At 40.6% G+C, this 10,567-nt stretch overlaps 1 protein-coding gene across 3 annotated transcripts in view; it reads right to left on the reverse strand.

The window, feature by feature from the left end:
- Positions 1-155: 155 nt before the first annotated feature.
- The window catches only part of LOC109518472 (arf-GAP with coiled-coil, ANK repeat and PH domain-containing protein 3), a 14,949-nt gene continuing 4,537 nt past the window's right edge, over positions 156-10,567 (reverse strand). Inside the window, exons 3-20 of one of the 3 annotated variants that reach the window (XM_019874312.1) lie at positions 10,515-10,567; positions 9,500-9,683; positions 9,273-9,317; positions 8,571-8,666; positions 8,386-8,460; positions 7,617-7,720; positions 7,380-7,431; positions 7,166-7,266; positions 6,762-6,873; positions 6,498-6,682; positions 4,641-4,710; positions 4,257-4,345; positions 4,105-4,184; positions 3,463-3,626; positions 2,619-2,728; positions 2,424-2,534; positions 1,355-1,416; positions 156-1,305 (exon numbers count right to left, since the gene is read on the reverse strand). The exon at positions 10,515-10,567 is cut by the window's right edge and continues 3 nt beyond it. In XM_019874312.1, coding sequence (XP_019729871.1) covers positions 1,118-1,305; positions 1,355-1,416; positions 2,424-2,534; positions 2,619-2,728; positions 3,463-3,626; positions 4,105-4,184; positions 4,257-4,345; positions 4,641-4,710; positions 6,498-6,682; positions 6,762-6,873; positions 7,166-7,266; positions 7,380-7,431; positions 7,617-7,720; positions 8,386-8,460; positions 8,571-8,666; positions 9,273-9,317; positions 9,500-9,683; positions 10,515-10,567 — 1,881 coding nt within the window. In that variant the 3' untranslated portion in view covers positions 156-1,117. The remainder of the gene's footprint in view (positions 1,306-1,354; positions 1,417-2,423; positions 2,535-2,618; positions 2,729-3,462; positions 3,627-4,104; positions 4,185-4,256; positions 4,346-4,640; positions 4,711-6,497; positions 6,683-6,761; positions 6,874-7,165; positions 7,267-7,379; positions 7,432-7,616; positions 7,721-8,385; positions 8,461-8,570; positions 8,667-9,272; positions 9,318-9,499; positions 9,684-10,514) is intronic. The other 2 variants (XM_019874309.1, XM_019874311.1) reach the window with 2 other exon arrangements.

The raw sequence follows: 10,567 nt of genomic DNA on the forward strand, positions 1-10,567 counted from the left end.
CTGTTCAATTTACCTGTTATGGTTATAATGCATTTTAAATTCATCCTGGAATTTCGCCCCAAGCCCAAAATCCCAAAGTTTTTGGGATCTGTGTATATTAGTACAAAATTCTAACATATAGCATATACCTGTATGTGAGGAGGGAAGCCTTTTTCTGGTTTTGAATAGTTTTTAATGCACAAACAGTATTACAGTAGTAACAGTCAACAATGAAATGTACACAACCTAGTGGACATTGACATGACTTTTTTTTTTGTTTTAGCAGCAACTCATTTGTAATTCTTTAGTAAAATGACAAAAACAAACGTGTGAGCAGCAGAGTGATAAGTTCACTGTTAAAAAAGGCAATGTAGCTGCTACGTAAACATTTGTCTTGCAAAGTGATGGAATGGTTTAAATTAGGCAAAATTTCCCTTTGTGACCTAGTAAACAAAAAAATATCACGTTAACTTAGCGGTGAGTCTAACATGTCTTCCCTTAAGTTTTCACTTTTTTACTGTTTGGGTGTAACATTCTGGTGCATGTTGGGTAACAAGAAGAGCTTACGTTAACATCAGCTACTTCACAAATACGTGTGTTCCCATCAAGGACGGGTAGATAAATACAAACATGTTTGTGAAAAATATAAATATTTAGTTAATGTAATAACATTTGTGATAGTGAATTGATTTATTGGAATAATATATTGGTCAGTCTTTTTTTTTACCCATACCTTATTTTTTTCCAATAATTTAATTATTAACCTAACATTAACCAGTAAAATGGACAGAATGTACTATTACGAAAAGGACATTTATTACTTGGTAGTTTCCTTATGGTGATTTCAATTATAACATTAACATGGGAATTGTTTTATTACATTAAAAAACCTTAGATATAAATTTAATGACCTCGAGCACTCAAGCTTTCCCAGGCCTTTGGTTTGGTTGGCGCGCTATATGTTTCCATTTTAATCAATAACGTAATTTGGCAATTTTTCCCCCCCGAGTGCATTAATTTAGCGATTAAACATAATGAAGGTGTTTGTGTTGCATAACAGTTGATTTTTTTTGGGGGGTGGGGGGGTCCCTGAAAAGTAGTCATTTTGGAGATGCAATTCTGCCCGACAGTGAGTGAGTTAGGTGATAATTAAGACTGCGAATGAAAATTCTACCAAGTATGTAACACATTCACAGGTTCCCATCGTCTTCTTTGCGGCCGAATCTTCGTCTGGCCAGCTTCTCCGGGTCATGTGATGCCATATCGCTAAAGTCTCGGAAAATGTCCTGAAAGGTTTGGTCATCTCCTGCAAGGACCGCACGGATGCTGCTGAGCAAATCACAAAGCTGAAACGTTAAGAGTTTCGTGGACTCACCCGTAGCTCCGAACGCTGCTTCAGAATCTCGCATCTCCTCGTTCATTCTGGCCATGCGCAGCCTAGAGGGACCAAACAAGGGAGGGACACAAAAAACTACAATCTACCGATTGAAGTGCTTATATGATGTGATAATGACTTTTTAATGTCCACTCACTGAGTGTGAAATTAAGCAAGTCAATCTTTTGTCTGAGCTTCTGCCCCAATGTGACATTAAAACTGGGCTTGACATGCTCTCGCCCCCACAGTTTCTCCTTATGGATTGGATATTTTTACTTGTCAAGTTGCAAAAAATTTTTTTGCCATGGGCAAGAAAAATTGCAAAACATAGCGACAAATTTACACCCAAGATTTGTCCAAACCAACTCTTGTTTTGTGACTCTCTCTCAAAAGGTGTCTATGAAAGAGTCCTACATTTTTCCGGGTTGTGACGATATAATCCGTCTAATATACTGTATATATATTCCTGCTTCCACACCAATAGGGGCAGCTTAGCTATTCGTGTTGGGTGGTGTCCAAATGGTGATGACGTGCAACCTACACAGGGAAATTACAATAAAATCTTCCATGACATTTATCAGTTTATTCTCCTTGTGAGTATTGTTGTATGCTCTGTTTTTGTATGCGAAGCAGCCCTGTGATTGTTAAAGTAGCAGTTATTTGACGGTTGAGAATTACCGTAACATTGATGCAAAATTCAGTTTGAACGTCTACAGCATATCACATTTTAAGGGAGCATTCAGATAGCGAACTTTGGTTACTATGTGATTCAGTTGAACATGTTGATTAGTGAAACGTATCCTCCTGCGATAAATGGAGGTTTCATTGTATGCACATATTTGTTGAGTCTTGTGTCGCGTGCTCTTCATCAGCTCACAGCGTGTAAATTCAGTTCGAACGTCTACAGCATATCGCATTTTACGGGAGCATTCAGATAGCGAACGTTGGTTACTATGTGATTCGGTTGAAACAACTTGATGACTGGAACATATCCTCCTGCGATAAATGGAGGTTTCATTGTATGCACGTATTTGTTGAGTCTTGTGTCGCGTGCTCTTCATCAGCTCACAGCGTGACGATGTCAGCGTGTGCCGTCTCCACTGCGATGGCAAGTGGGTCGCGTCCGCTCTCATCCACTGCGTACTGATTGGCTCCTCGCTTCAGCAGCAAGCACACCTGCCTGTGGGGGCCGATAGGAACGTCACAGTCTGTGTGTGTGTGTGTGTGTGTGTGTGTGTGTGTGTGTGTGTGTGTGTGTAGTGACCCGGTGTGTCCAGCGGTGGCTGCTGCGTGCAGAGCTCCTTGCCCCCTCAGGTCTCTGTGGTTAATGTTGGCACCGTTCAGCAGCAAAAACTCGGATGCCAACAGCGACCCCTGCAGAGAAATGGACTTTGTTTCATTTCGAAGTATTTCAATAAAGATTTTAGTCTTGTGTTTTAAAGTTCTATTTAGATCTACAGTATATAAAAACAGACTGTAAAATTGTAATAATCTGAAATCGATTGTTGATTTATTCCAGTAAGATTTAGATTTTTTTTCTTAAAAAAATACATCACAATAATTTGCTCTCATTATATTCCAAATTGATTCCTTAAAAAAAAAAGACAATTGTAATCTTCCAATTTTTTCTTGAATATGCTGGATTTATTATCAAAATAATAAACTTTATTCTGTTAACATTTTCCAGTTGTCAAAAACTAAATGCTTTACTCTTAGTCTTACTTTATGAACATTAAATATAAGGACTGCAATCTAATAAATGGCTTGTGATATTCGAAATGTATCAAAGTTGGTGTAGAATTCCAAATGGATTCTTTAAAAAGTGCCACTTTTATGACTTTATGCTTGTCGTATTACAAATTACTATGAAGACTTTATTCTCATGTTATGCCCAGTATAACTTGTAAATAACCTTTTTTTTCATTAATATATATTTTTCTCTTTTAGAAAATTTATCCCCATGATACTACATTTTTAAAGTAAAAAATGTCAAAGAAAAAAAAAACACCCGTTTTATTTTCATAATATTTTCACAATATTACTTCTTTTTTTTCCTCCTCTAAAAATGTTTCATGACTGCATCATAAAAGTAACCCGTGTTCCCTCACCCCTTGGGCGGCCCCAATGAGAGCCGTGCGTCCTTCCTCCTGGGCCAGGGTCCCGTTCACCGGTGCCCCTTGGGCCAGAGCCGTCACCAAGGCGACCAGGTCTCCAGCCACCGCGGCTCGGTAGAGATGCAAGAGTAGCGAGGCCTCAACGTTGTCATGACGCACTTCAACAAATACACCACTCCACGTGAACAACAACATATACGAAATACACAGTGGATACAAAAAGTCGACACCCCGCCTGCTAGATGACAGGTTTCTAAGATCGAAAAAAACATTACACCAAAATTAATAAATGTAAATAACTTCTGGCATTCATGTGACCTCGGGCTTTTATTACAGTAGTCTTTTTGTGTGATTCTTAGGTTGGAATATTTTGATGTGCCAATACTTGAATCTGAACTGAGCCACATCCCCAGTTACAAGAGGGTGTACACAGTTGAGTAATCACCTCTTTTTTTTCACAGCGCCTCTCCAAAAGATATTTGGCTTATATTTCACCTTGGGTTTTGAAATTATGTTCCTTGATCTCAGTTTTTTGACGACACAAAACCTTGGCAACTGAACAGTGGCGCTTCGGCTTTTTACGTCCACCGTACAAAAACAACCACTGCCGCCAATTTGTTGATGAAATGTACTTACTTGGGCCATCATCGTCGCCATTCCGCCTCACAAAGGTCTTCTCGACGTACTTGTCTCGTATCCAAGCTTCCTTCTCAGCACTGACAAAGAGTTTGGCAGTCAATCATCCAGTATTGATCACAGATTGAATGACAGGCGTGTGTCGTGTTTACTGCGGGCTCTCCGTGGTGGGTTTGACTCTGTGCAAACACTGTGCCTCGTAAATCTTGTTGATGACGTCATTTCCGAGGACGCACAGCAGCTATATCACAAACACAGGAAGTCTTGCTTTTATGATCACAAACTTCTTTGGAATGGTAAGCTCCTTTTACACAGCCCTAAGTGGTAATGTGGTACCACACAGAAGGCAAGCAACTCTAAATTGCGACTTGTCTCAACTGTAATAAATAAATAAAACACATAAAACATCAGCAATAAAGCAGGGGCGCGAACGATGAATGACAATAAAGCGGGGCAAAACTGTAGTATCAGAGGGAGGAAGGTGGCTGTGTGAAAAGAGTTTACGAATGACTCCATCATTTGTGCATGAGTTTCACCTTGAGTTGCTCCGCTTCCCATGAATCCAGCGTGAGTGAGCGCACCTTTGACACGTGGACGCCCAGACTCCTGTATGCATCAACAGACAGGAAGAAAAAAAAAATAAAAAAATTGGGAGCTGATTACCGATTAGTGGGTAAAAAAACAAAACAAAACAATATCCCATCACCGATCCGATCAGAAGATGGACCAGTCTATTCATACAACTTTTTTTATTTACTTTATAGTTATTTGCGGGGCATTGGGACCAACCGGACCCATGAATCGTCAAAATTTGCATCTAAATGTCAAAATACTGGGGGAAAAAAAATCTGATTGTATAAAATGAGAAAGATTCACTCCTTACAAAATGTCCCTGAATGCAAAACAAAATGCAAAACACCGGCCGATCCGAGACAGCCAATCTGTAGGAAATGTGACTTTAATCTATTAAGATGACACATTTTCACCTTGACCAAATATTCATGTTTGCATCATCATCGCATTGTATCTTTTCTTTGAAAAAAAATATACATAACTTAATTTTCAGGATATTACATCCTTTTTTTTCCTAAATTATATGATTTTATTCTTGGTAATATGACTTTTTTTTCTTGAAAATTACAAGACTCATCTTTTTCCTCGGGAAAATGGTGACTAGGGTGGTCCATTTTGGAAAAGTTTGTCGGATTCGTCGGGCCGGGTCGGAAATCTTGTCGATACTATGACACAAGGATGTGTGCAAAATTTTATTCCGATCGGATAATTTTATCCCGTCCCGCAGAGCGACCAAAGTTTCCCCTATGGAAAGAATGTTACGGGGCTGAATGGTAGTACGGTTTCTCCCGTACAGTAAGGATTTTGTTTTGCTCAGTTCGCACTTGCAATAATTCAAAGACGGAAGACAGGAACGCATGTATTGCAAAAAAGGCAACCGTGGTTATCCTTCAACACTGGTGAGATTGTTGGTCCATGTTAACTGGTCCATCTGTCTATCTGTCCATCTGTCTATAATGTCCATCAACACTAGTGACACTGTTAGACCGCAAAAAAAAAACGAAATCCGCCGTGCGTGCCATCCCATGCCTACTTCGCGCACGGGTGCAACGCCCGGTGTCGCTCCACGACCTGCAGAAGGTGCTGTCGCTGTTCCTCGTCGCGCGTGATGGCGCCGCAGAACGCGCTGATGAGGGCGACGCCCCTCTCCGCAAAGTCGTTCACCACCCGTAGGTGACGAGCGCGCCGACGAGCCGTGGTGATGTTCGATGTCGAAAAGCGTCCTCAGCTCAGCGTCCAGTAAGAATTCCGGCGATTCTCGACTTCAGTTGAAAGATATTAGCTCGCCAGTAGGTGACCGTTGTGTGTTAGGCGTGCGTTTGAGTTTGTCTCCGGCTGCTGAGAGCAGCGATGGAATGATTAGTTAGTCAGGAGGTGATCGTTCGGGCAACATTCAGCCCAGCCACAAAATCCTTACTGTACGGGAGAAACCGTACTACCATTCAGCCCCGTAACATTCTTTCCATAGGGGAAACTTTGGTCGCTCTGCGGGATGGGATAAAATTATCCGATCGGAATAAAATTTTGCACACATCCTTGTGTCATAGTATCGACAAGATTTCCGACCCGGCCCGACGAATCCGACAAACTTTTTTTTTTGCCATGAAAATGTGGACCACCCTAATGGTGACCATAATAATCTAATGTTTTTATTTACAAAAAAAGACTTAATTCAAAGAACATTTCAAGTATATTCTTGATTAGATTTGACTTTTTCCATTAAAACCGTGTGACTTTTAATCTTAGAAAATTTTACTTAACTGGTACAAAAACATAAAACTCTTTTTAGTGGCAACTGTTTGACTTGCGTGTATCAGTACCGGTGAATCCCTGAGCACTGAATGCACACCGTGATGCCCAAGTTGACGGCTGCCCATCGCGGTTCCTCCTCGCCGCAGTCGCAGCAGCAACGGTTGCCAGTGCCCTGCAGAGCCACGCCCAGCACCGCCGTCCTCTGATTGGCCGCAGCGTTGTCACCGCCGCTCGGCGGGAGGGGCTCCTGAGGCTGAAGGACACTTTTGTGAATTTTCTTATTAGTTAGTATTATTGGCATGATGAGGTAGCAGAAGGTAGCAGGAGCCTGCCTGTGTGGGCGTGGCTTGGCCTCGCTCTCGATACGCCATATCGATGCTCCCCTGTAACGCTTCCATCCATGCCAGCCTCACTTGCTCAGAGTCGGCCTGAAGTGCACAACACCTGACGGGCCATAATAGGGGGCATTATGGGAGACTATGGGGACATTATGGGACAATACAACATGAAATAGTACAGACAGTAATGGGGGATATTGTGATTGACTACTGGACAAAATATGGAACATAATGAGACAAAATGGGGGACCCACTCACTAAACAGACATTCATCTTAAAAGTTCGATCCCGTCTGTCTTGTCCTCATGGTTTTCTTGTCAACTCAGACTCATCCATCATTCTTCAGGTACAACTGTGTTGACTATGTTGAGTTGAAGGTTGATGTGTTTTTAACTCACTTGTGCACAGACATCAGCTGGAAGCAGAATCGTCGGTCCAGGTCCTCCAAAGACTTGACGGCACACAATCGCAGGTCCTCAAACAGAAGCGTGGACGCCTCCTGACGAGCCAAACGGAAAATTAACCGTCACAACCTCTTGACCTTATGAAAATTAATAGCAGACATATTATGACTTTATGACCAGTTAGTGGATTGATTTTTGTTTTTTTTACTTTGTGTGACTTCCTGTAGATGAGTTGGTTGTCTCTGATGGAGAACCAGCATCTGTACATAAAAAGTACGGATATAATTTTTTATTTTAGGATTTCGATCATGTTTTTGCTTTTGGCATTTTCTTGTGGAGCCTTTTTGGACCATCCGTGTTCGTGCCCCTTAAAATCTACAGTAACTAACTACAGGGGGGAAGGAAGAATTTCAAAAAATGTTGAGGTTACAAGGAGACATGTGACCTCTTCCACATTTTTGCCTTCCTGCGGGAGCGTTTGAAGAGGTAACCTTGGATGATGTCGTCAGTCCCACGACCCAACTGGAACAGCGTCTCTCCTGAGGCATCCTACACACATACACACGCAGGCAAAATTATGTCGTTTTCCCCCCCAAAAAAGAAGAAGAAAAAAAAAAATTAAAAGGTTACTTTTGTCTTCAATAGAACTCATTTTTTTCGAACTAAAAAGATTATTTTAAATAATATATTTTTGCCATATTTTCTTTAAATGATGTTTAGCGGTAAAAATATGACTATTTTTTTTTAAAAAGCACATAAACATGTTTATTCCTATCTACACTAGTAATAAAAAAAAGTTAATAAGCTATTATTATCCACTGTCATTGTAAGTTGTATACACAGAATGCCAATACAATAATACAAATAACTTGTGGAAAAAAATACAGATCTTATATTTGTCCCATCGTAATAATAATATATGTTTCTATTATTTTTCATTGAAATGAACTGAAATGTCATTAATCCATTCCAGCCTACGAAACAAAATTCTTCTTAAATGTTTTTTTTAATAACTGGTATTTTTTATTGATATTGTAACATCAACAGAGGGGGAGTAAGTCCGCGAAAGGAAGAAGACCCAATCAAAATTACCAATGTTTGTTCTAAAAATGTTCTTTTCCCCTTGTTTTCCAAAAATATTGAAAAATGACTGGGAATTATCCTATATGGCTGATGAAATGTAAAAATGTGTGCTGGTGATGTAGGTGACTTACTTGTTGCTGGACCAGCAGATGATTGCTCTCCAGCTCTTTCCTTTTGCTCGCACACTGAGCCGAGCGCTCGCGCAACTGAGGACAGAGTCAAAAGAATCGTCTTGAGTGGAGCCGGCGGAAACAGTCACAAGTGAACTTTGTGCGTCATTTGTTTTGTTTGTATGCGAATGTGTGTTTGCATCCACCTGTGTGGCCATGACCTTCATGCCGGGCTCAAGGTCTCGGAGCAGGTCAAAGCCTTGATGGAAGAATGTCAGCTGAGCGTTGACCAAGGAGAACACCTCAACGCAACAACACAACTTTATTCAGACTTTGACACTAATAATAACAACAATATCTGTTCCAAGTATTATAATTATTATTAGACATAGCTGATGTACGTCTTGGTCCGCATCAGTGTGGATGTTTGTATTATAGCTGAAAAGAAATAACTAGAAACTTTCAGAAAAAAAAAGCAAACTGCATGTCAAATGTATTAGGACAATGGTTTGGGATTCAGGTAAGAGTAAAAACCTACAGCAGAAGTAAAAAAAAAAAAAAAAAAAAAAAAAAAAGTTATCTAACGTACCCCTGACGAGTCTCAACACGGTATACTTTGACATCAAATTAAATCAACAGTGACAGCAGAAGGGAGTGCAGCGTAAAATGTCAGCCCCTTTGAATGGTTAAAAACAGATGGAATATACTACATAATTATTTTTCCGCAAACTCAATATTACCGGTATCAGCATGCCGTACTTCGACTAGTGGGAGCACAGCAAACATATTATTGAAAAGAACGTTTTTTTTCTTACCCTCTACTTTTGGGCTTGATTGACTAAGAGCTACGTCCCAATATTAATTCTAAGCAAAGCTAAGGTAAGACATGAGTGAAGTCATAGTCCTACCGAGTTCAAGAAGTCCACTCTCTGCTGAGTCTTGAATGTGTTGAGCTGAATGACAAAAAAATAAAAATAAATAAATAAATAATAATAATACAAAAGATGAAAGAGTAGAAAAACTAATCAACAGATACAACAAAAAGAAAAGTGTGTGTGTGTGTGTTTATCTATCCACTTTCCACTTGGCATGTGCGTAAACAACGTTTGAAGAAAGATGTTGCATGTGTCAATACCTGCAGACAGTAATCCAGGGCAAAGTGTTGGTAGCATTTCCGTGTAGCAATGAGCAGGTGACTCGCTCTTTCGGCCTCGATGGTCTTGTGTCGAGACACTTGAGCATTCTTCAGAGTCGCAGTGTCCAGATCGTCACCGATACGCAGAAACTCATCACGCGTTTCCGCCAGCTGAGGCAGGAATCTGAAAAAATCAAGTCCATCAATCGACTTGTAGTCAGTCAACTTGTATTTTGAGATGTTATCGAAGGCAGCGGTCCCCAACCTTTTTAGCCCCACGGACCGGTTTAATGTCAAACAATATTTTCAGGGATCGGCTTTTAAGGAGAGATAAATACAACTAAATAATATGATATGACCTGCATGAAAACTGGTATTTTCTAAACAGAATAAACACGAGGATTGTCCTATTTGGCCGCAACCCTGTCAGGTCACTATGGTAACATTTAAATGTGCCTTCAAAATAAGACACACCGCAGGTAAAGAGTGGAAGAAAAATACGAGTTTGGTGCGTGGGAATCTCCCATTGAGATAAAACCATATTTTAGGTAGGACTCCTGATACTGTCTATTAAAAGTAGTCTTCTTTTTTTTTGAAAGTCGTAGGCTCCTCTTCTGTCTCCTGGCTGGGCCTTTTCCCCTTCCCAAGACCTTTTTTTTTTTTAAACTCATTTTGCTATCTCCTGGGTTTCATTTTAGCGGTAAACTACCACGTGATCGAGAAGTGCGCCTTGACTCGCGCCAAGAGTGACATACTGTAGACGAATGTAACAGAAAATCCAGTAATTTTTCAAAACATCTTTCAAATTCCGAAATGAATAAAACGGAAATAATGTCGGTTATTTATCCTTTCTGTGTGGCCTGGTAATGAATGACCACGGACTGTATGGGTCCGCGGCCCGGGGGTTGAGGACCGTTGTTTCAAACCTTGGATTAGGATGTCAAACCGGGATTAGGTGCGAGTCTAAAAATGTGTGTGTGTGTGTGTGTGTGTGTGCGCATAGGAGTGTACTTACCGCTTGCAGAGGCTGCTGAGCTGATGGCTGATGGCTCGCTGACTCTGATCTAG

The sequence above is a fragment of the Hippocampus comes genome, unplaced genomic scaffold, assembly GCF_001891065.2.
Source record: "Hippocampus comes isolate QL1 unplaced genomic scaffold, H_comes_QL1_v1.1 scaffold125, whole genome shotgun sequence".
Lineage (NCBI taxonomy): Eukaryota > Metazoa > Chordata > Actinopteri > Syngnathiformes > Syngnathidae > Hippocampus > Hippocampus comes.